Source organism: Harmonia axyridis, chromosome 2, assembly GCF_914767665.1.
Source record: "Harmonia axyridis chromosome 2, icHarAxyr1.1, whole genome shotgun sequence".
NCBI classification, from domain to species: domain Eukaryota; kingdom Metazoa; phylum Arthropoda; class Insecta; order Coleoptera; family Coccinellidae; genus Harmonia; species Harmonia axyridis.
In genome coordinates, this window is record NC_059502.1 from 7,753,541 (window position 1) to 7,778,083 (window position 24,543).

The 24,543-nt window shown below is 32.8% G+C and overlaps 4 protein-coding genes and 2 long non-coding RNA genes across 9 annotated transcripts in view; 4 read left to right on the forward strand and 2 right to left on the reverse strand.

Annotated features, from left to right (window-relative positions):
* Window positions 1-532: 532 nt before the first annotated feature.
* LOC123673987 (protein PIF-like) lies at window positions 533-4,094 on the forward strand. Of its 2 annotated transcripts, none has more exons than XM_045608785.1 (6): window positions 533-702; window positions 1,217-1,299; window positions 1,613-1,831; window positions 3,176-3,343; window positions 3,577-3,734; window positions 3,794-4,094. In XM_045608785.1, exons 2-6 carry the CDS (start codon window positions 1,239-1,241, stop codon window positions 3,911-3,913), a joined length of 726 nt encoding a protein of 241 aa, XP_045464741.1. In that variant the 5' UTR covers window positions 533-702; window positions 1,217-1,238; the 3' UTR covers window positions 3,914-4,094. The 2 variants fall into 2 exon arrangements, with proteins under 2 accessions (XP_045464741.1, XP_045464742.1); XM_045608786.1 differs by lacking the exon at window positions 533-702 and adding an exon at window positions 1,005-1,106.
* Window positions 3,803-22,840, reverse strand: LOC123672132. Its single transcript, XM_045606122.1, has 24 exons — window positions 22,682-22,840; window positions 21,570-22,625; window positions 20,950-21,152; window positions 20,713-20,890; window positions 20,429-20,590; window positions 20,192-20,353; window positions 19,168-19,371; window positions 18,915-19,113; window positions 17,583-17,753; window positions 13,522-14,091; window positions 11,144-11,747; window positions 9,662-9,789; window positions 9,371-9,551; window positions 9,135-9,316; window positions 8,085-8,378; window positions 7,850-8,029; window positions 7,404-7,791; window positions 6,418-6,655; window positions 6,126-6,356; window positions 5,881-6,040; window positions 5,538-5,824; window positions 5,169-5,348; window positions 4,993-5,110; window positions 3,803-4,857 (listed from the first exon to the last, which is right to left on the reverse strand). The coding sequence occupies exons 1-24, from the start codon at window positions 22,682-22,684 to the stop codon at window positions 4,508-4,510; spliced, it is 6,429 nt and encodes a 2,142-aa protein (XP_045462078.1). The 5' UTR covers window positions 22,685-22,840; the 3' UTR covers window positions 3,803-4,507.
* On the forward strand, window positions 8,386-9,103 carry LOC123673990. The gene is made up of 2 exons (XR_006746568.1): window positions 8,386-8,686; window positions 8,793-9,103. It is a non-coding gene; the product is annotated as an uncharacterized LOC123673990 (long non-coding RNA).
* LOC123673988 lies at window positions 14,312-15,831 on the forward strand. Its single transcript, XM_045608787.1, has 3 exons — window positions 14,312-14,689; window positions 14,756-14,985; window positions 15,522-15,831. The coding sequence occupies exons 1-3, from the start codon at window positions 14,427-14,429 to the stop codon at window positions 15,662-15,664; spliced, it is 636 nt and encodes a 211-aa protein (XP_045464743.1). The 5' UTR covers window positions 14,312-14,426; the 3' UTR covers window positions 15,665-15,831.
* LOC123673989 lies at window positions 15,097-16,384 on the reverse strand. The gene is made up of 2 exons (XR_006746567.1): window positions 16,231-16,384; window positions 15,097-15,340 (listed from the first exon to the last, which is right to left on the reverse strand). It is a non-coding gene; the product is annotated as an uncharacterized LOC123673989 (long non-coding RNA).
* Window positions 22,841-23,329: 489 nt separating the features above from the next.
* Window positions 23,330-24,543, forward strand: part of LOC123672108 (phosphatidylinositol-binding clathrin assembly protein LAP-like) — a 38,492-nt gene continuing 37,278 nt past the window's right edge. The window contains exon 1 of one of the 3 annotated variants that reach the window (XM_045606099.1): window positions 23,330-23,800. In XM_045606099.1, coding sequence (XP_045462055.1) covers window positions 23,659-23,800 — 142 coding nt within the window. In that variant the 5' untranslated portion in view covers window positions 23,330-23,658. The remainder of the gene's footprint in view (window positions 23,801-24,543) is intronic. The other 2 variants (XM_045606096.1, XM_045606097.1) reach the window with 2 other exon arrangements.

Genomic DNA, 24,543 nt, shown 5'->3' on the forward strand with positions numbered 1-24,543 from the left:
ACGCTACATATATTGTTGTTGAAAAATGGATGAAATCGAGTTTCGTGTTTTGATAAAACACTGATTTTGAAGGAAACTAAATACTGTGCAAGTAGAGTAGCAACTAAAGCCATGCTTGATAAGTGTTATTCAGCTTCTGCCGAATCGACAACAATGTTCAAAAGGTGCTCCAAGGAAATAAATTTGTCACTAATTAAAAAGTGATTACCGTGGCTAAAACCTATTTTGAAAGTAAAACCGAATTCAGAAAAGGTGCATATATCATTTTTGAAGGTGACTCGTTGACTAATAAATTCAAATGTTTAAGAAAACATGTATTTTTTATTGGTTAGGCCTGGGACTAATTGAATGAAGTCTTCTTCTCTCAAGAACTGTGCCTTCCAAACTTGATATTGCGTGAAATAACATTTCAAAACTCAGGATTAAACATTTCTCTTTTCAAAAATTTGTAATTCGTGCTAGGGTAGGTCATCATTGAGATATAACCTTTAGCCTGCATTATAATGATAGAGAAATGATGAGTTTTCATTTCTAATAGCCATGATCATCTAACTCAGCATAGTTCAAAGAGAATAAATAGAACAATCTTCGCGAAAAGTTTGATAAAAGCCTGATTTTTCAGAATGATACTGTAATCCGTTCTCTGTGATCTATCAAGTATTTTTCAGTGAAACTTAATTCCTTTGGCGAAATAATAAATCGGTAAGTTAATCAAGTGATATTTTTCAAAAAACTTGAAAATATCTTAGGAATCTCTTATTTTCCTTTGTACTTCTAATTTGAAAATACCTAGAATAGTTTCATTAGTTTTTATATTTCAGATTTCTAATTTCCAAATTAAATATTCAGGAAATAGCTAGAAAAATCTTGTCTAAAATTTACAACGTTTCTCATATAATCCGAATATCCCTAACAATCGATAAATCATTGGGCAGAACAATCTTATATTATCTAATCCTAGCGCATATAAATATATTTTATCTCGCATAAAATTTCTTCTAGATAGAATCTGAATAAAGGGATCAACTCTTCAACAATAAAAGTGTAGTGGAGTGCCTATGACTAATCCTTTTCCATTTCAAGCCTAAACTTCTCAATTTGAATCGGTAGCTTAAAATCTTTTTTTATTATTACCTATCAAGATCTATTATCAACGATATAATTGATTTCGATCAGATATATTATTAAATGAAATAATCTTATGTTTTGTTTTTAGTTTATTGTGGACCAACTCAGCGATGGATCTTTCAATGAGATGCTGCTGCTTAGCTCTTTTACTGCTTGGTGTCATCCATTCATGTGAGTTTTCGATTTTATTAATTCGCGATAGAAATCAAGAAGACTAAAAATGATACCAAAAAAATTTGAATCTAATTTTCAATTAGCCTCCATCTTTTTATCCTTCAATGTTTTTCCATTATTACTTGTCTTTTCACTCGTGTTTTTGTTCTTTTAATGAATTTACTTGAAATCCTGATTTTATTGATTTTCGTTCATTTTGAACAGTCCCAAAACTTTTTCTATGTTTCGATACTAAATAAAATAATCTATCACTGAGACTTAATATCCCGCATTTTTTACTATAGATAAAAAAATATCTTATTTTTTTCAGACCAAGCACAAAATTGCCCAGCTCAACAAACCGACTTGTCGAACACAACTGTGTACATTGCAGATCCAGATGAATGTAGAAATTATACGATTTGCTCTTACGAAGTCAGTTATGATTCCGACAATTTGTACAAATGTACGAAACAAGAAAAAAAGCAGTGTCCTCAAGATCAATGTTTCGATAAAAAAAACAATGTCTGTGCCTACTTAGATGATGACGGTAAGTTGATATTATTATCAATTTCCCAATCTCTTAATTATTATAAAACTATATTATGCCAAAAGTATCGGAAATTGGTGAGCTGTAAAAAGCCAGTAGTCAGTGGGGTCCATACCTGAAGATTAAGATGGGGGGTTTAACAGATGGATTTGTGACAAGGAGCATTTTCTTGGTGAAAGAGAATTTTTTTCCTTTGCATTTGAGGACTTTTTTCTAAATTTCTTCACTCAAAATAACGTTATGTTATATTCACTGTGGATGGTTTTTCCTTTGTTAAAATACCCCTTAGTGCTGCTCTTGATACTTAATATAACGGTTGTTTTTTTTCGAGGTATATAGCTTTAAGTTGGCATTACTGTTCAAGATGGCGACCAATTTAACAGCTGTCAAGTGATTTATTCTCAGTTTGGTTTGGCAATTCATAATGAATAGGCTCACGCCTGAACAACGCTTGCAAATAGTGCAATTTTATTTCGAAAATAATGGTTCTGTGCGGAATACGTATCGCGCACTACGTCCATTTCATTTTGTTTAGCGATGAAGCGCACTTCTGGTTGAATGGCTACGTCAACAAACAAAACTGCCGCATTCGGAGTGAAGCTAATCCTCAAGTGTATGTCGAAACACCGTTACATCCAGAAAAACTGACTGTTTGGTACGCTTTATATGGGCTGGTGGAATAATTGGTCCGTACTTCTTCAAAAACGATGATGGCCAGAACGTTACAGTCAATGGTGATCGGTATAGAGCCATGATTATTAACTTTTTCATTCCTGAATTGAACAACCATGATGTCCAGGAGCTGTGGTTCCAACAAGACGGCGCAACATGTAACACAGCTCGTGCCACAATCGATTCATTGAAAGACACGTTTGGTGACCGCCTAATTTCACGTTTTGGACCTGTGAATTGGCCTCCAAGATCTTGTGATTTAACACCGCTAGACTACTTTCTGTGGGGCTATGTAAGTCATTGGTCTATGCGGATAAGCCACAAACCCTTGACCATTTAAGACAACATTCGCCGTGTTATTGCCGATATACGGCCACAAATGTTGGAAAAAGTCATCGAAAATTGGACGTCCAGATTGGACTACATCCGAGCCGGCCATATGCCAGAAATCATATTTAAAATGTAATGCCACAAGATTATCTTGCGGATTAATAAAATTCATGATGTCAATCGAATAATCCATCGTTGTTTTATTGGAATTTAAAGTTCTATAGCACTAAAAAAAACACCCTTTGCTCCAGTATTTGAGGAGTCCTCAACTTTTCCAACAATGTTAGTGATGCAACAGCATGAGTATCTGATGTATTTCTAAAAATTTGTTTTTTTTTTCAGATTGCAAAGGCAATGACTACCTTCCTGATTGTAATGACTGCTCGAGATATTGGCAGTGTTCAAATGGCAAAAAAGTTCACATGATTTGCCCCAACAGCTTGTGGTTTAACTACGATAAAATGGAATGTGATTATGTACGAAATTATCCTATCCAATCTGGGTGTGGAGGTAATTTTTTTTTCATTTATTTGCATATTTTTTTCTATTTCATCCTCATTTATTACTTAAGTTTGTATCATGAATTCAAACTAGAAGCTAAACAATTTTACTACGATGTTTTGTGCTTCAACAAAACACCATTCTTATAGTTAGAATCTTTTTTCGAGTGGGCATTAAAAAAACCTCAAATTCAATAAATAATTGAATTACGATAAGAGTTTAAAACTAAACATATTTTACAGATAAAAGATGCACTGAGGGACCAGATATGAAAAAATATAGAGTAAAAGACGACGATCAACTATTTGTTTGGTGTATTAATAAGATGGCTTTCTTGTATACATGTACAACATATGGTAACGATTATATCTTCGACTATGATGGACAAAAGTGTGTTCAGGTATACCTAACCTAAAAACTGTTTGGTTCAAGCGTGATATTTAATATTTTCCATTTCAGACTGCAAGAATGGATAATTCAATCGTGAAAGATAGGATTCGCCGTAAGGTAAACAACGCTGATGATGGAAATACACACCCAAATATCTGCCAGAAACCACCGCAGATGGATGACTATTGAATTCAATAATGACATGAATTGAAAAAATAATTCAAGAATAAAAAAACAACGGTACTATTTTTGAGAGTATTTATTGAACAACACAACGGATTATAAAATGCTTAATATATGTTCTATTCTTGTTATTTTTTCTTCTATCACAGCAACCTGCAACATGAAAATTAAAAATATTCAAAAAATATAATTGTTTTTTAATCATTTAGAACATTAATGTTGTTAGCAATGAACATAACTATTCACTCAATAAGTCCATGGCCTAAACAGCAAAACACGTTTTCTCTAAAAAAATAGAATGTATTCTTCAACATAATCACCCTCAAGAGTGGTGGTACATGGTAACTTTTCAATACCTTTTCTGTAGAAAGAATTGTCTTTGCTTTCGAAATAGGCTTCGACTTCGGTAAGCCATTGATTTGCTTGCACATCAGTATGGTTTCCCATCAAAAAAGAATGGTTGATCAATACAATAAACTCATTTTTATCCATTTTTTAAACAACAACAAGTGTAGCGTTACTTAACCTTCAATACCTAGATCCTGATTCAACTCTATTTTCGTGTTCTGTGCGCCAGGCTAAGGACTAATTGAAGAAGAGTTATAATGAGTATGATAGACATACCCGTTTTTCGTGTGATCTCTGACTCTCAATAGGTACTTTGATTCTATAGTTGCTATTAGAAATCATATCATTCATTTTTTGTAGTTCAGCTTCTAGTTTTTGTTTCTGTTTCTGAAATTTCGTTTGATATACCAGCAGACTCTCTCTCAGTTCTTCTGGTATACTCATATATAACGTGACATTGTTACTCAACACATCTTTGACAATTTTTTCATTTTTTTCACGATCAGACTGCTGATTTCCAATGAAAACAGGACCGCAATTGGATAAATCTTCTATCAATTGTTTGAAATTCGGATACTCTGAATTCGAAGTTACTATTTCGACTAGAAAAAAATTAATAAAAAATATTGAGAATTAATTTTTAAACCTAACCAAACATATATGACAGTTGGTAATATGACCAATATTTTAACATGGCTGCCACTACACTTTGAAAGCATCTAAAGTAAAATACCAACCTTCTGAATTATGCTTTTTGGTTACATTAAACGTTCTCCTGAGTCTTCTGATTCCCTTAACAGTCTCCAGCACGTCTTGGACTATCTCTTCCAGAGGAATATTTCTCCAGTGCACTTCCTTTGAACACAGTTCGTAAACTTCAATAAACTTGACAATTTTTAATTTCGTATCTCACCTGGGGGTAATTCAGAATCTTTTCGGTAATAAGGGGTAAACTTTGATGAAGATGTACTGTCAAATGAGGCATAAAGGGATGAAGGGCTCTCAGGCCACCCTCTAAGACGTGTATCAATGTCCAACAATGGCCAGCTGCTTCTGTACTGCTAGTATCACGAAGATTACGCTTTATGGATTCCTATTAAAAATATTAATTTCAAGAATCTAGGCTACAAATTTGGCTTCAGGAACTCATTGAAATGTGACAATTTATAAAGAGCACTTCGATTCTAATTGTTGGAGTATTGAAGGCTACTAGAGTTGGCCTAGGAATGTACTCACCCATATTCAATTAATAATTAAATTAAATGAATATAACAATACGTACCAAATAATGATCACAAAATTCATAATACAGGAAATTCTTCAGCGCCAAGGTAGCCACGTGAAAATCATGATTTTCCAAAGCGTCATTCAAAGTTGCGATAAGGTGGGAATACCGACTTAAGATCCATCTGTCCATGGAACTTAATGAACCTTCGTTCATATGCTCAGTACCCTGAGATTCTGAGACTTGCTGCACCCACATTTTGGTGAATTTGGTAGCCTGCCATATTTTGTTGCAGAAAAGTTTGTTGGTGTGACACTCTTGGACGTCGAAATTAATGAAATGGCCTAAAAAGGACATCTGGTTTAGTATCTACCATCGTATCGAGAAAGGATTTCTTTACTTTTCATGTTGTGGGAGACTAGAGTAAATCTCAAGGCATCAACACCACATTCTGGGATACCATCTGGAAACATTTTTTTCTGCTCTTTGATAGTTTTTTCTAATTCAACTTTCGACAGGGTTCCTGCCTTTTCAGAGGATTCTGCTGCATGGTTCAAGCCCTCAAATTTGGAATAAAATCATTTTAAACCTCATACAAGTATATTGTCCGATATGGACGAAGAATGTTTTAAAAGTATCACCTACCTCCAATGAGATTCCTTCAATAACGTCTTCTGGCGATATAACATTGCCAAGACTTTTCGACATTTTCCTACCTTGAGAATCGCAGATAATACCGTGAAGTAGTATCTTTTTGAAGGGTAATTGTCCAGTAACCTCCCTTCCTAACATAACCATTCTGGCTACCCAGAAGAATAATATATCGTTGCCAGTCTCCATCAAACTCAACGGATAATGTTTGGAGAAGTCAGATTCCTTAAAAACCGTTCGAATTGATTATTTCTGAATTTTTTAAGGGTTCAAGATTAGCACTCACGACATTCGGCCAACCAAATACAGAAAATGGTAAAATTGCCGAAGAGAACCAAGTGTCTAAGACGTCTTCATCTTGTTCCGCAAGAATAGACCCTTGGGGAACCCCGAAAATTTTAGAGGCTTTTCGGCATGCTGAGTCTTTGTCTGATGCAGCTACCCATTGTTTTTTATCGCCAGAATGACATATATAGGCTGGTATCCTGTGTCCCCACCACAATTGTCTAGATATACACCAGTCGCTGAGAAAGAAAATGTATACTCCTAAACAGCAAGTCGTTTTTTCTGTTTTTAAAATTTATGGATTACAAAAGTCAACATTGGATTAAACTTTTCAAATTTTTCGAGAAAATATCAGGAAAAAAGCATGAGAGGTGATATGTTATGATGTTATTGTTGTCGTTTTTTTTTGCGAGATGAAAATTTCTGATGATACGATCCTGTTGAAATTCTCATGAAAATGAACAAACTGAATTTCAATTTAGTCCAATATGTTGTTACGGAAATATTAGTTCTTTTCGATGTAATGCTTGAATTTTCTATCGATCAATAACGAGCGCTCATTTGAATTCGTGGTCAAGAGTGCTGTGGAAAAATTGCAGTGGAATTTCTGTAATTACAAGTAGCGCTTAGCATGTACCACATCACTAACATTTGATTTCATACTTCAAATCTGGGAACTATTAGCGTATTCGACTGGCACCAATGCGAATTAATTCGAATTTTTGTAGAGCTAAATGACATTAGCTCAAATTAATTTGTACTGGTGCAGCCAGTCGAATACGCTATCAATGCTACAAGCTAAGCGCTACTTGTAATAACAGAAAATCAACTCTAATTTCTGCACAGCACTCTTGACCACGAATTTAATGAACGTTCGTTATCAAATTGATCAGTTAACGGTCTAATAATCAAAAAGATTGCAGAAAGGCTAACCACAGAAGATTGAAATGACAGAACGTTCTTTCAGTCCAATCCTTGAAAACTCACCGTGAATTATGTAACCAATCGAACCATCTCTCCCTGAATTGATCAGGTTCTATGACCAAATTTCCTTCTTCCACGTCGATCAGTGCTTTTTGAGCCATTTTTTCGCACCTAATAAACCATTGAGGCCTCAAAAGAAACTCGATGACGTCACCGGATCTACTACAAATTGGAACAGACATTTTATGTTCTTTTATGTCCCTCAAGAGCTTCATGGATTCCAACTGATCAATTATGGAGTTTCTAACCTCGAATCTTGGTAAACCTTGATAATCTTCAGATATGGAGGTTACATTACCTTTTTCATCAAAAACTTGTAATAATGGTAACGAGTGACGTTTTGCCACGGAAAAATCTGCGCGATCATGAGCGGGTGTTACTTTTACAGCACCTAGAATTCACAGTCAGTTTAAAGCAATGAAATACATAAAAACACAATTATTTAGTACCTGTTCCAAATTCCTTGTCTACAGATTCATCTGCTATTATGGGGATATTGTCTCTTCTAAACGGGTGGTGAACTTTTTTCCCAATAAATCTGCTATACCTGTCATCAGTAGGATGTACAGCTATAGCAACATCGCCCAATATTGTCTCTGGTCTTGTAGTCGCCACTATTATTTCCTCATCTAAAACTTTGTACTCTGAGTATGCAGCTACTCACGGAAATATGGATTTACCTGCCTGAATCACAGAATTTGTAGGAAAAATATATCATTCTACCAAATTTCATAGGCTTTTCATAACCAGGAATATTAATGAAAGTGCTCCCTTCTATTTCAATATGATCGACTTCAATATCCGATATAGCAGACCTCAGAAAGCAGGACCAATTCACCAATGAGTCATTACGATATATTAAATTCTTTTCAAAGAGATTCACAAAAACTTCAGATACAGCCTTGGCTTGAATTGGATCCATGGTAAAAACTAGCTTATCCCAATTCAATGATAAACCTAGACGTTTCAACTGGTTCACTATAACCAAAATACATATCAACTCAGTGAAATACCTACATAAATTATATTCATTTATCATTTTGTGTTGTTTCTGGCGTCACTTAATTATACTCCTGAATCGATTCATTAAAAAACGCCTAAATAAGGAAAAAACAGAAATGATTATGTTCGGTCACAGAATATACAAAAACCTATTTCTCTATTCTGTGGTTCAGTGATCATGTTTCAAATGTCATTGTAAAGAAATATTCATTGTAGGTTATCCAGATTTCATAATTATGCAACTAGATATTTCAAAATTATCAGCAATACGAGCATAATTAAATGTAAGGCACATATAAACATTATTATAAACTGAAATTACATATTCCTAGATGTCAATTGGATCGATCATCAGAAGGTACTGCTTAGTAACAACTTTACCCATTTTAGTGGTAACTTCAATCTACGGTGACTATAACCGTACACTACTATATAAAGCGAAGAAATTAAAGGACGGGAAGAATGAGTCCATGGAAACATATAACTGAACTTAAATGGTACGCATTACCCATCACAGGAGGTATTATAGGATGGTATATAGAACAAACTGAGCATTTGAGATTCGCCCTTTTTAGAGATAAAAGTATGCTCTATGGAAGGGTTCTCAAAGAAGGAGAAAAGCCGTCTTGGCCCTGAAGTTAATAGTAAAACTTTTAAAGTTATGTAGTACTCCGTAAAAATAAATTTTCTTGTGAAATCTATAGTTTTTCTATTTCTCTTGGGATTACATACCAATTATATTTTCTTTTTTTGCTTTCCAATCCCATACTTTCTCAGAAAACTTTTCTTTTCCAATAATATATCTTGTTTTTCCTTCTTCTTTCCATAATTGCTTCTCAACTACTACTTGAGTTGCTATTCCAGCATGATCTAAACCAGGTATCCATAAGGTCTCAAAACCTTGCATTTGTTTCCTGAATTAAATAAATAGTAAACGTAAAGAAAAGTCTAAGGAAAGAATCAATTACCATCTCATTAAAATATCCTGTATGGTCCCTGTTAAGGCATGTCCTAAATGCAAATTGCCTGTTATATTAGGGGGTGGTAGTATCAAATTAAATTTTTCAGGACCTTTCGCAGAAGGTTTGAAATATTCAAGATGTAAATTTTTGTTCTCTATTTGACTGGGTACGTATGCCCTATCCAAATCTGTAAAATGGCTATGTGACTTATTGCAGAAAAACTAAAACCTTATTCAATATTTTTTCATATGAACCAGAATTCCATAAAATAGATCAAGCAGTTTCATTGATAATTACCTGGGGAACTGGAATAAAATAAAAACGACTTTCTATAAAATCCAACTTTATTTTTCATAGGATAACGGAATAATATCTTTTTACAATTTCTGCATAATTCAAACATTTCGCTAGAATTGTTTTTTGTTGATTATATTTCAATTTCTAATTTGTATTTCAAATCATAAGGTTGTGTTATGTGTTTACAAGTTCATAGAAACAGATAGTGATTAGAGGTTATATCAGATAGGCTCGCATACGAGGGGCGTTCATTAATTAAAATTCGAAAAGAAAGAAGATTGTTATAATTACTACTATTGTTATGGCCCACGATTCAGCGAATAGTTTACGAAGAGAAAGGTAAACAGATCTAAATTAAAGAGAATAATGTCGTTAATTAAGCAAGTTTATGAAAGGTTGTTTATGGTGAATACCATACTCAAGGGGGGGACAATTAAACACCCCCCCCCCAGAAGGAATATCCATTATATGTAACAACCTTATATATCACAATCTTATTATGAGTAAGTAAAATTCTTTGGAAAACTTCTTCAAAAGAAGGAAAATTTGAAATTTTTTTTTATCCCCTCCCAAGGCTTATGTCTGGGTACGCCACTGGTGAATACATTACATATATTCATTATTGTTATTCTCTTCAATTAAAATTATATTCATTCAAATTAGATGAAAACACTAGTATTTAAATGGTGTTACCTATTAACGGATTCGGCAACAATTTAGACATCCAACCTATTATACATATAATACCCACAACTAATAATACTAATAATAACTTTTCAAGGAACACAAATTTCATTATTCTAATGAGATTTCTCTTTAACGAAAAATTTATCCCAACTTGAGGATAATTTCTAATTTGTCAAACAAAAAAACTTCAAGAGAAAAAAAAAGGGGGTTTCCACGATTCGATACAAGTAATTTTATAGATATTTTTATCAGAAATAATAAATTAAAACTTATAAAGTATGTCTAACTCATTATATCATACATCATTAGAATTTTCCTTTTTTTCTATCAGGTTCGTTTTCATCCTCAATAGGTGTCAGATCTCTCTTTGGAATTGATTTTAAATTAATACTTGCAGGCAAACAAATCTCAATTTTAGAATTTGGGACACGATTCCTTTGCAAATAACATATTACACTGTATGTATTATATCCTTTATCAACCTTCAAATACCCTTCTATCAGTAGATGAGAAATAATTCTCTCAGCATGCATCTTATTAATATCAGAAGATGTTGCTAAAAGAGAGTTGACCAATTTCAAAAGTGTTAACTTTCCTTCTTTCTCATTTGCTGCTTCAATGATTCGATGCAAAGTACTACAAATGGATGTTATATCATAATATACCAATGAAGATTTTTTTTTGCAAAAATCACAGAACTTGTTGCAATTAGCTACATCCCAAACCTCTTCAAAGTGGTGAGCTATCAGAGATCTCCGACATTGACCATTCTCAAGGCAATAATTCAATACTGACAAGGCGTTAGTTTCTTCAACTTTAGATGATGCCATGCCTAAAATTCTCAAATAATCGCTCAGAGCAAACATCAATAAACAATCTGATTTTTTTCCATCTCTTCCTGCCCTTCCACTTTCTTGATATAAACCTTCCATACTTTTTGGCATTGAATAATGAATCACAAATCGAACATCAGGCTTGTCAATTCCCATACCAAATGCTATAGTTGCAACAATTGCTTGGTATTTATTTTCCAGCCATCTTTCATGAATTTTCTTTTTTTGATTTGGATCAAGTTGTGCATGATAATTCATAACTTGAAGGCCTTTATTTCGTAAGTATTTAGCAATTTCTTCAGTTTCTTTAATTGTTGTTGTGTAAATAATACCTGACTGATTTATATAATTTGATTTCAATAAGTTTTCTAATATATTAAGAGATTCATTTTTATCACTTGGTTTTTGAATTACTTTGTAATACAAGTTAGGTCTATTGAAAGGAGCAGTTATCACAGTCGAGTCTTTCATATCTAACATTTTTTGAACATCGATTAGAATCTTCATTGTTGCAGTTGCAGTTAGTCCAATGAAAGGTACATCTGGGAACATGGCTTTCAGTAAACCTGAAATATAATCACTTTTGATTATCAGCCAACAATAATTGTGGGTATGGAACTATTTAAATTCAGATAACAATAACAATAATAACAATAACAAATCTTTATTAATCCCTTCGACATTACAAAAAGAATATATAGGACAGGTCAAAATGAGATAAGTTCCCAGTAAAAAGAAAAACAAAAACAACCGATCAAAATAAATGTGATTAACTAGTTCTATAAATAAGCCAAAAAAATTTATGCAAAATGGCCATCTGCAAAGTATTCCGCTATATTATAATAAGATTTTTCAATCAATATGCGTTTTATAGTTTTTTTGAATTTCAATTCATTCAATCTCTTGATTTCATCTGGTAAATTATTGAAAACTTTTATGCCCTTATAAGATGGGGAAAGTTCAAATTTCGTTGTCCTATGTTGAGGTAAACACAATGTTTCAAAGTTTCTCGTACAATAATTATGATAGTTCGACAGTCCAATAAAATTTCCAATGTTACGTTTTATAAACAACAGACATTTGTAAATATAAATACAAGGGACCGTCAAAATGTTATGTTTGATAAAGAGCGGTCTACAGGAGGAAAGTTGGCTGATATTGAAGATCAATCGCATTATCCTTTTTTGTGCTAAAAATATCCTATTTACGTCAACTGAAGCACCCCATAACAAGATGTTGAATTGCAAATGACTGTATACCAAACTGTAGTACACATCTAAAATTGACTTGGATGGTAAACAAGCTTTTAATTTATTTATAGCATAATAGGATGCATTCAGCTTTTTACTCAATACTTCACACCATCTCAAAGTACTGTCGAGATGGACACCCAAAAACTTAACTTTTTCCGAAGAAGAAATTTTCACGTCTCCCAACTGGAGGGTCAATGGAACAGTGTCTCTGATTCCGAAAGAAATGATCTTAGTTTTTTCCACATTGACAATGAGCGCATTAGCACTACACCAGTCCATGAAGCTCCTTATCAGTATGCTGCAGCAAGAAAGGAGTTCATTATTATTTGTAGATGCAATGGCGATAGATGTATCATCGGCAAATAAAATCAGTTTTAAAAATTCATAAGAATTAAGATGTTCAGGTAAATCATTAACGAACAATATGAACAGAAGAGGCCCTAATACCGATCCTTGAGGGACACCAATATTGATACTAAATTTGCTCGAATATGAGTCGCCCACTCTGACGACCATTGATCTCTCCACCAGGAAGCTATGCAACCACTCCAAGAAGATTCCTCTGAAACCCAAGTTATATAACTTATCCATTATAAATGGTATGGATAAACAATCGAATGCACGCGATAGGTCGAAAAACAGACCAGCGACACATAGCCCATCATCCAACCACTTATAGGTACTTTCGACAAATGAAACAGCAGCCGTCTCAGTTGAGCAACCGGCTCTGAATCCATGTTGACAACTTGTGATAATATTAAACTTATCTAAATAATCTACCATACGCTTCAATACCAATTTATACTAAAAACAATTGTCATAAAGCCCTATAAATTACCTACACAACTATTTCCACATAAGCAACAATAAAAATTGGTTCTCATTACTTTTTTCTAAAGAAATCATTCCAACTAATTGATGATAAATCTTCATTAATATTTTGATATGAATCTAATAAAGGTATCAAATGTTATACCCAAAAATTGGTAATCCTTTCTAAAATCATGTCCCCATGTTGAACAACAATGTACTTCATCTATTGCAATTCGATCCAAATTTTCAGCCTTGTAACATTTTTGCAAATTACTCATGAATTTTTTACTCTTCTCCAACCATTCAGGTGTTACATATAGAAGCTTCAACCCATGCTCTTTCTTTGTCATGTAATTATGTATCTTTTTTTTATGTTCATTGGAAGAAGAACTGTTAATGGTATCAGATTTAATTCCAAACCTCTTCAGTGCTATAAGTTGATCTTCAATCAAAGAAATCAATGGTGAAATTACTAAAGTCATGCCTTTATCAACTACAGCTGGCAGTTGATAGATTAAACTTTTTCCTCCACCAGTGGGCATTAATAACAAAACATCTTTTTTATCTAAAGTGGCATTTATAGCAGCCAGTTGTTTGCTTCGGAAACTATCAAATTTGAAAGTATTTTTGAGGATTTGTTTTATGTCCTTCGACCATGGAAATTCTTGGGTTATCCAATCTTCTGAATTTCGACAACTCTTAATTCTTTCATGATCATATTGAGACTGCAAATCGTCTCTCTTGCTTTGGAGAATTTTAAGTTTGTTAGCAAGTACCACTTGTTTTTGTTTTATTTCATAGATTTCTTGTTCAATTACAAATATTTCCTGCTTAATTTTATCGTCTGCCATTATTATGTGATGTTATTATTATTATTACTTATTCCCAATAATTCTTTGTAAGCTTTTTTCAAAGAAGGTTAGGTTGGGAATACTTGTTTGTTTATAAAGTCACTATAGTTGTTTACAGTTTGCAGCGCCCTCAACGGTAGTTGGCTTCGCCAATAAAAAAACTAAGGTCATAATCAAAAAACAAAATTTTAAACAAATGAGTCTTTCAATTGTAAATATTCTGTGATATAACCAAATTATAACTAATATTATTTGAAGACTTTGATTTTTGAATTAGTTCTGTAATTTAATTTTGTATATATTATCGGTGATATTAATTCAATTAACAATGCCTAAGATTAAAAGTAAAAGAAAATCTGGAATACGATCGAAATATGCTGGAAATGAAGACAATAGTGTAGAAACCAAAGAGGAAAGTAATCTAGCCAAGTTGTTATTGCATGAATTAAAAAAAGGTGATACACACGCAATAAAAGCTATATTATGTGTTGATGAAGAGAAAATTGTGGAATCTTTATGGAAACTGCGGAATAATATAGTAGAAGAATTATTGGAAAAATTGGTAACCTTCATGCAGAAAAACAGATTATTGTAAGTATTACCCATGATCAGATTTGTATATCCACTAATTACATATTTTGTATAATATAATTTTAGAAAAGATGCAGCTTCGTTATGGATACAACAACTTTTAAAAACAAATGCCACACATTTGATGAATAAACCCAACATAGGAGATATGTTGACTCCGTTAACAATAGTTTTACAAGAACATATTGATTTCCAAAAATTATTAAAAGGCGTTCAAGGCAATATTAATTACATTTTGAATCATACCAATAGAAAAAAAAGTGATGAAGTAGATGAAGAAATTATTTCAAATGAAGGTAAGAAGTTTGCATTAAAAATTTGTACTTAGTACTTTAACATTTCTTGAAACCTACAAATAATGTGACTATGGTTCGATCTTTATAACAAATGCATAGAAAAATAACATGGACAATGTTAAAAGGTTGTGTACCTATTTATTTTATTTCTCATGTGTTTGTTTTATATGATAAGCTACAGTTATGACAGAACATCTGTTGAAGGGATTATTTAGTGTTTTGATTTAAACATTACTTTACTTGCATAGGTAATTTTATATCTATATAAGGAGCTTGCCATGGCTAGTCATTCTGCTACAAGCGACTCAGGAGTTTCTTTCCTATGTTAGATTAGGTGCTTCTTGAGGTAGGCAGGCTGAAAGGAAGTGTAGTATGTTTTTAGATCTTGCCATATTAAAATTCTGAAGGAAATTTTTGACGTGATCCATCCCTGGAAGATTCCAACAAAGTATTTCTCCTTCTGTTCTGTTTCCTCCTCTTGAAACTCTTTTTATTTAAGTTGCATAATATGTATTTTAAACAAAACTTTCTTTCAGATTCAGATGATAACTCAATTGAACAATTCAATATGCATTCTCCAGAAAGTTACTCCAGTGATGATCTAAAAGATGACCTCAGTGATGATTTACAAGATGACAACAGTGAAGATGTAAAAGATGGCTCCAGTGAAGAAGAATAAAACTAAATAATGTTGAATTTTTGTTTTCTATTATGAAGCGGACAACGTTTCTATTTAAAACAATATTGTGATAGACTAGTTTTTCGAAGCCGATTTGCTTCCTATGTGAAATATTTTGTTAAAATGTACATCCATATGAAATTAGAATATATTTCAACCGAACTTTTGATATTATTTTTATTTGAAGGTATAACTGATGTAATTAATTAACTATGGTAAATGTAGGTAAATTGCTTTGAAATAGATTGGAAGCAGTACATTATTTTGAATCTCCCGTACAGTAAAAAAATGTGTGATGATTATCATGTTTACAAGAGTTGTTAAAGTTTCGGTTGAGATGATGAAAGCGCATAAAACTTTTAATAAATATTTACCAAAGTGAAATAAAACAAATCCAAATATTCTTATTCTATAAAAAGAATATTTGGATTTGTTGTATTTTTTGTTATGTAAATTCACCAAGTGCCAAAGAACTTCTGATAAAACAGAAAATATATAAGATTGAGATGTTTAAACAAGTTTTGTTTGTCTATTGTGAATATTTGTTGAATTTGTTTTATACTTACTTGTGTCCGTTGCTTTTATTGAATTTTTTGACAAGCCATGTAAGTGTTGACAGCAACTATTTCTCATGTATTTTTTATTCACTTGATAAATCAATAATCAAATGTTTCACAGAATCAAAAAAATTGAATTTCTACTTAATATCTTCAACTTATACTGAAATTATTAATATACGAAATGAAGTACACACAATAATGCTGGATGTTTATTGAAAGAAGAGTCAAAGAATAGTTCATCATTTTATTAAATAAATATACTCAACTGGTAAATAAAATCACAATATGCTGATGATAAACTCAAAACACTTGTCAACCATAATTATAATTATTTAATTGATATTAAAATTATGTACAGAAGCAAATAAAACTAAGCAATCAAATAATTATCTTACTCAATCATTGTTAAAACTGGACAACACTGACAAACTGATGGAGAAAAATGAATTTGATGGTAATTATTTTATTATTTCTGTCGATATAAACTTCCCGAATTGAGTAAAAATTTTAAATTTCTTTAAATCATTGATTACATAATCGTAAAAAATAAGATACGAGGAAATTTCATTCCCGGCCATATAAGAGAATTGAAACTAACAAAAAAATCATAATGTATTATTGCAATGGACTGTAATCAGTGCTTTACGAAATAAAATTTTAACTTTTTCATAAATAGTTCATTCAAGACCTAGTAGAATAAAAGCTGTTAGTTGAAAATTTGATCATTTCTAAAACTTGCGGTATTTTCTACTTTGAGCAGTTATTATCAATCCATGATTGGATCATTCAGAGGTAATCATTTCTAAGAAATACTTTAGAAGATGTTATAATTTTTTCCTTTTTCATTATTTACTTACTATTGATGAAAACCTGTAAGCATAATACTTGTGATTTTACTCAATGGCAGTGAAATAATTACTAAGTTTTAATGATTAAGTAAAAATTCCAAATCATTTTATGACAGAAGCTGTTTGGTCCGAATTATTCACAAAAGAAGAAATGTTTTCTGTTTTACACTGCTTTTGGACAAAGGTATGAAATATTTAAATAGTTCGACTGTGAAAATGATTACAGAAATAATTAAAGGTGCCTGTTAATTGTTTTTTTTTTCACTTATTTGAAAATAGCATTTCGGAGATTTCATTCAAGTGAAATAAATAGAAATATGAAAAATAATCTCAATCACATAAAGCTTGCCTCTTGTTGCTATTAAAACTTTTGTATCACCTTGCTTCCATACATACATTGCACAGAATGACAATATTGATGCTAAAGATATAACATTTCATTCACAGCATAATCGGGACAATTTCCAGATCACATATTCCACTCAGTCATATAAATAAGTGATTTTTCCTAACCATCAAGACGTTCCACCATTCTAACCATGAGTTGCTTGTATTTCAGACAATTGTTGATGGCTATTTCGGCAAGTTCTTTGACAGGTAAGGGAGGTGCGGGGTGATTAATTATTTCCCTCAGCAGTTCCAAACCTCCTTCTTTCTCCAACAGTTCACAGTACTTGCCAGCTGAAAAAAAATGGATCACATACAATTATGTACATCATTATTTCACTCAGAAAGCGAGTTTCGCAGAACTTATATTGTCGTTAATATCATAAAGCAATTGGTTTCTGTTTGATAGACTATTTGACAAATTTTTTGATTAAGGCCAATTGAAAAGTCCACACGGTACCATTGTAAAACACATTTGTTTGGCAAAATTCGATTTTATTATTCAACATAGTTGCCTTCGAGGGCAATACAGCGATCTTCCAACTTTTCAATACCATATTTGTAGTAAGATTTGTCTTTCGCTTCAAAAAAGGCCTTAGTTTCGGCGATTATTGGCGCTAAATTTCTTTCCAGTGAGCATTCTCTTGAGGTCTGAGAACAGGAAAAAGTAGCTGGGGGCCAGATCTAGCGAATACGATGGATGATGCCATAACCTTGCCAGCTGACTGTTGTGTTTTTCCTCACTTTGGATTCGGTGCATCGTGTGCAGTCCACTCAGCTGACTGTTGATTGGACTCCGAAGTGAAATGATGGAGCCATGTTTCATCCATTGTCACATATTGACGCAAAAATGCAGGTTTATTGAACTTAAACAGCTTCAAACACTGCTCAGAATCATTAACACGTTGTTGCTTTTGATCGATTGTTAGCTCGCGTGGCACCCATTTTGCACACAGGTACTCATGTACAAATATTCGAGAATGATATGATGTACACGTTCAGATGATATCTTCACAATGTCTGCTATCTCGATCAACTTCTCTTTACGGTCATTCGAAATTATTTTGTGAACTTTTTTGATTTTTTCATTGGTGACAGACTCTTTTGGGCCTTCACTGCGTTCGCCGTCTTCGGTGCTCATTTCACCACGTTTAAACTTAGCATACCAATCATAGTTGATTTTCCTGGTGCAGACCCCGGAAACTCTTCATCAAGTCAAGATTTTGCTTTGGACCGGACACTTTTCTATTGGGCTAATACGTATATTGACCACATAAACATTGGATATTTTCAATTCGCAAGAATATTTCTCAAAAAAAATTGCATTTGTAAGAGTAGAATTCAGTCAAAATAACTAATGTTACTATCCAGACGGAAAAGAGTATTTTTTTGGTCTTGAGCAAACCAAACAGATGTCTTACGATTTTTGAAAGCATTTTACGAAGAACTACTTACGATACACTTGAGTCAAATTGGCCAGGGCCCATATCGCCCAATTCTGACATTCCGGAGTATCATAAGTCCTGACCAAAGAAAGTATCGGTTCGAATGATCTGTAATTGATGTTCCTAGGAGAATGAATATCCCATCTACCAATAGCTAGAACCATTTTGGCGAGAACTATGTTTCTAGATGGCTGGGCAACAGTCCAAACCTACAAGAATATTGATTTTAGAATGAAAACTCTAAAAAAAAAATAGAGACTTACCTCAGGACCATCTGAAGCAATATGGGAGATCACGCCAGCTGCATTGTAGCTGACCTCTATTCCATCACTTCTGGAATCTAATAGATTAGAAAACACTGACAGATATTCAGGAGTTACAAGATAATGTCTCAGTGATTGTACTTCGGCAACATTACCCAGGAGTCCCATCATGTTTCTTAGCAGTTCTCCTTTGTGCGGGAATTTCTAGAAAGGAAATTTGAAAATATAGTCAAATAACTCTGTCAAAAAAGTATATACTAACTTTCTGATAAGTATTCTAAGCTCGCAATGGTATATTCTAAAACAAGTTGCAGAATGGGCTCTTATTCCAACACGAATGCGAAATTCGAAAACGAGCGAGTTTTCGAACGCATGAGTGTTGGAATTGCCTTCTGCAACAAGTATTAAACGATATTTTCTCAATTTCAGTCGAGTTTTTTAAAATATTGTCGAAATTCAACGAAAAATTCAGATTATACATCCTAGTGACTTTTGTATAGTATCTTGGCAGTTGGTATGACTGTTACAAAAATTGACAGATTACATAATATGAATTGAAATTGTATGTTTCGAGTTTTGAAATAATTTAGAATTACGCATTAAATTCGTGAATTATGACTGACGAAATCCATTCAACACCACCAGAATTAAGACAAATTGAGAATGATGTTGAAAATCATTTCAATATATCCAAATTATATTATATTGACCATTGACATCAGTTGGAATTTGATAGAATAGTCTGTGTTGACAACCACAAAACGAAAAATATAACTGAAAACAATGCTGTAATGAGTTCATTACAGCACTGTAATGAACTCATTACAGCACTGTTTTTAGTACTGTAATGAACTCATAACGATACTGAAATAGAGAAAATCATAATAATCGAAAGAACTGTCAACATCATTTTATTGATGTGACATCGAAATGGGGTAGTTTCTGAATGAAGCGAAGTAAATACAAAAGTTGAATCAGAGTCTGTAATTGGTTCTAAAAAAAACATCCACAGAAATTTACTTACTTGAAGGCACAACAGGAAGTATTCCATACCATTCTTTTCGAGAAATTTTTGACAGTTGCAAGGGGTTTCATCTGTAACATTCCACATGGTAGACCATGCTACTTCCAGGACATCATCACATAAGCCCCTCTCAAGTCTGTCAGATATCAGAGAAATCATTTTCTGCAACGATAAAAAATATTAACTATTATTGCGCACATGTCACAAAGTTTCGACAATGAGGAGAAATCTACTTACACTAATAACTCCCAATTCTCCAAGCTTCATTTTTTGTCTACCATCAACTTGACAAGCTAGGGAATTGAGTAAATATATCCCTATTCTTTGAACAAAACCTTCCTGCTGAACTCCATTCACCAAATGTAATAAAATATCGACCAGCCTGTCATATTCAAACAGCTGTAACAAGACACAAATAAAGTGATAATGGCATTTTTATTTCGAAATAATTTCAAATTTACTTGAAATGAATAGCAGTTTTTTATTCTAGAACGTCAAAAGAAAATTCAGAAAAAACTTACTACATCACTAGGTATTTTGAACTGGCAAAGTGTGAGACAGCCATTTCTCATCATAGTCTCATCGTTAATGTGGGCGGCCATACCATTCAATAAAGTTGTTATTATTCTCTTCTTTGCTCTAACAGTCTTTGACAATTCCTCTGCCATGGTACTTTTCACTATGTAGAATAATGTTGCACTATAAAATATTAATAACGATGAATAAATATAAATTTGAAACTGAGTTTGCCTCTTTACCTTCCTGAAATCTGAATATGTCTTTCTGAGACATGTCTATTCATAGCTTCAAGAACTATGTTCAAAGCTTGACCAATGAATTCGCAACTTTCATATCGGAAAAGGTGAAAAAGATCATTGAGAACTTTCTGTAGCATTTCGGGTCGTTCCAAGTATGCTAAAGCAGAGATCAGAATTTGTTCTTCATTGGCATTTCCAGCAATCTAGAAGAAATTATGAATTTGAAAGAATTTTAGGGAAAATTAAATATACCTTCAAGTAATATTTCTATTTGGGGGTCTGCAGAATACTAAACAAGCGGAATTTCAAAGAATTCTCAATACATAAGAGAAAGTAATTTTGTAGAATTTATTTGTATCAATATTAAGTTTTACACAAAATTTACAAACAAAAATAAACCTTTGAATTAGAAATCAGGAACTTATCAAATGAAGTTGTGTTAGTGTGTGATCAAATTTCCTAAGCTCCAAATGCTACTTACAAATAATAAAATAAAATGAAGCATGAAAACTATGAATTTATATCTTAATATAATGGAGCAATGTTTACAATCCCATGAAAAGTGTTCTTCAAAATTTTTTAGGCGTTTTTGTATTGCTAGTTTTTATTTTTCAACTTACCAATTTGGCAGGTATATCGTGTCTCAAGCAGGCATCGTGACCTGTCTCATATAGTCCCAAAAATTCAAAGGGATTATTTGCTCTGTGAACTAACCCAGGGATATCAGATGGAAAAGTTGCAACTCCCTCTATTCTCACTGTGGCAACTCCTCTGCCAGCAAGATTGGTCCCGGAAATATCCAATGAAGTGAGGAAAGGCAAGCACTCTACAATTGTTGCTAGGATTTCATTAGGTCTTGAATACTTTCCAAGCTCTTCATTACATTGGGAAATATCCAGATGACGAAGATTGGTCAATGCACAAACTGCTGTAATCTTTTCTTCCATATTTTCAATATTATATAATACTAAGGAAGTTAAATTCGTCAGATGTATACTGTATTCAAAGGTGCCAATATTGCTGCAACTAGATAGATCCAAATGGGTCAAGCTATTCATAGGGGCTAACAGTAACACAAAGAAGTATTCTTGTAGGTATCTCATATTCCTGAAAATCAACCTTCGTAATGCTGGGGTATGAAAAATATATGAGGTATATCCTGCATCTTCAATTTTCGACTTCGGCCCAAATAGTCTTTCTGGAAACAATTTAGTATTAGATCCTAGGGAAAGGGACAAAAGACTTGACCCATATTCTGATAAATAATCAATACTTCTTCTTGTTATATATGGACAATTGGTTATATCTAATTCTACTAATCTATGGGCAAGCAAAACTTCAAGATCTGCATCAGTCAAATTTTCTCCTTTAAGTTTTGCTCTTTTCAGTCTAGTACATACTCTGTCCCGAAAAACATTTATAAATTCTGAATTCACACTACAATTAATACTTGATCTCAAGCTGAGTAGTCTTTCACATAATTCTACAGGTAACGCAATGCCTTTTCTCAGTTCCAATTTGCCAGTAAAAGGATTTTTCACTGCTATTACCCCAACATTATTACTTATGTATTCAAAGCATGAATTTAGCAATGTTTGAGGTGTATTTAGATTACAAAACGAGCAGAATACATCAGGGATTGAGTCCAAATGGCGACACTTTTCTTCTTCCAGCATCTAGAACATTTCAAAATTGAATATTATAAGGGGAACATATTTTGATTTTATCATACCATAGTTATTAGGTAAATAAGTAATTAACATCACACTCTACTTCTTTTGTTATGAATTTTTTTTTCAGTAGCAAAAAGTAGTCAACAATTTATGGTCTGATCTTAATCGAAATTATAAGGAAAAATTTTACTTCAACTTTATTGTGGAATTCACTTAACTGTCATATTTTTATTTTATTGTGAGGAGAATTTAGACAGATGAACTCTTGTCAGAAGTGACAGATTTCGATGACTAAATAGTTGTCTTTATTTTTTCTGAATAACATTCGTAAAAAAAAAATTGATGGAAATATCTATCAGAGTTCACACAATTGGGGTATCAGAAAAGTTATTCCATAATTATTCAGTATTTGAGATTTTGAGAATGTCATTGGATTGAATTGTGCAGTTTTTCAGAAAAAAAGAACCCTATGATTATAAAGCGTCATCTATTTGAATATATCAGAACTAGTATATATTTCAGTAGCTGACTTATAGATGGTGCTTTATAATAAAAGAAAACTTCATCTTCATCGCCAGTTAGTTTGGTTAGCTTGAGATAGATGGCCCATCAATTGGAATTTTACTGACATTGAAATCTTACCATATGGAACGCACTCCTTCTTGACATTTGGAGGTAAAATTCCCCTCCATATTCGTTACGTCAACAAATGAATACGCCAAATTGTCAGATGTAACATTAGTCGATTGAAGTGGAAGTAGAAGAACATTTCGGTTCTAATTCTCGTTTTATAAAAGTCAAAACAAGGTTTTGGTTCGCCGGTTGTTATTTTAAAATTTTAATATCTTATTTCTCCATAACAAACGTGAAGTTGGAGAAGATAATCCGTATTTCATGTTCGATAAATCCCTGCTCATTTTTCAATGATGAGAATTGCCCTTCAGCTTTGATACTTGTGTAAAAGAATCAGTGACAGTTTTAGTGGAGGTATTATAGTGTTCAAGGTTGTTAATCTGCAAACAAAAAAATAGCAACAATGACCGGTAGGATGGCAGGACAGACGATAAACGATCGCCTTCTAGCTGCTAAACACAGTATAGCAGGACAGGGGCTGGCTAAATCTGTTTGCAAGGCAACAACAGAAGAAATGATAGGGCCCAAAAAGAAGCATTTAGATTGTAAGTACTTAATGATATAATTGATTTGCATTTCGTAATTAATATTATATTAATTAATCATCATTAATTGATAACCACAGCGCGGCTCTTTATGTGGTCATCTCTTGATTTTATACTAGCCAAAAAAAATTATCCCTTTCATTTCTAGTTTACCCAGAATTTTTTGTTTGTTTATTAGAACTTCTCTTAGTTTCATAATTTGTGTTTTTCATTGTAGTCCTTATTTCGTGATTCCATATTACAAAAAATCTCCACAAAATCTTTTAATTCGAATATTACATCTGGCTCATTTCAAATCAGTGTCATAACTTGACACGAATGTAGCTATTCCAAAATCTGCATGTGTTTAGAAGAAACTCAAATTAGAGAAGGTGTGAGACGGTTTCCGTTGTCATCTAGATTTATTCAAAAAATATCAGGTAGTAATCAAGGAAGAACAATAATTGAATCCAAAATTTGGTACATAAGATTGAGGACAATCACACAGGTAGCTTTGCTAGTAGAGTGGTAGATAGTGAGAGTGTTATGTTGAAAGTATTATAGTGTCTTACATAATATGCACTCAAAATGAACTCTATGAAAACAAAATGTTCGTTAATTACTGCAACAGGAATAGTTATACGCCAATACAAGAATTGCAAGTAGATAAAATTTGCCAAGGAAGTTTGATAATGCAAATCATGTTATATATATGCAAACAGTTTGGTATAGAGGGTGAAGTTATGTCTAGAAGATGAAGGGAG

What these genes read in the sequence shown, in the direction of transcription:
- LOC123673987 (XM_045608785.1), top strand. Translation starts at nt 1,239, where the DNA reads ATGGATCTTTCAATGAGATGCTGCTGCTTAGCTCTTTTACTGCTTGGT. An exon ending in GCTTGGTGTCATCCATTCAT is followed by an intron (nt 1,300 to 1,612) that starts GTGAGTTTTCGA and finishes TATTTTTTTCAG; the next exon opens with ACCAAGCACAAAATTGCCCA. An exon ending in TGCCTACTTAGATGATGACG is followed by an intron (nt 1,832 to 3,175) that starts GTAAGTTGATAT and finishes TTTTTTTTTCAG; the next exon opens with ATTGCAAAGGCAATGACTAC.
- LOC123673988 (XM_045608787.1), top strand. Translation starts at nt 14,427, where the DNA reads ATGCCTAAGATTAAAAGTAAAAGAAAATCTGGAATACGATCGAAATAT. An exon ending in ATGCAGAAAAACAGATTATT is followed by an intron (nt 14,690 to 14,755) that starts GTAAGTATTACC and finishes ATATAATTTTAG; the next exon opens with AAAAGATGCAGCTTCGTTAT. An exon ending in AGAAATTATTTCAAATGAAG is followed by an intron (nt 14,986 to 15,521) that starts GTAAGAAGTTTG and finishes ACTTTCTTTCAG; the next exon opens with ATTCAGATGATAACTCAATT.
- LOC123672132 (XM_045606122.1), bottom strand. An exon ending in TCAAAATACCTAGTGATGTA is followed by an intron (nt 20,591 to 20,712) that starts GTAAGTTTTTTC and finishes GTCTTGTTACAG; the next exon opens with CTGTTTGAATATGACAGGCT. An exon ending in GGTGGAACGTCTTGATGGTT is followed by an intron (nt 14,092 to 17,582) that starts AGGAAAAATCAC and finishes TAATAATGGCAG; the next exon opens with ACGATAAAATTAAGCAGGAA.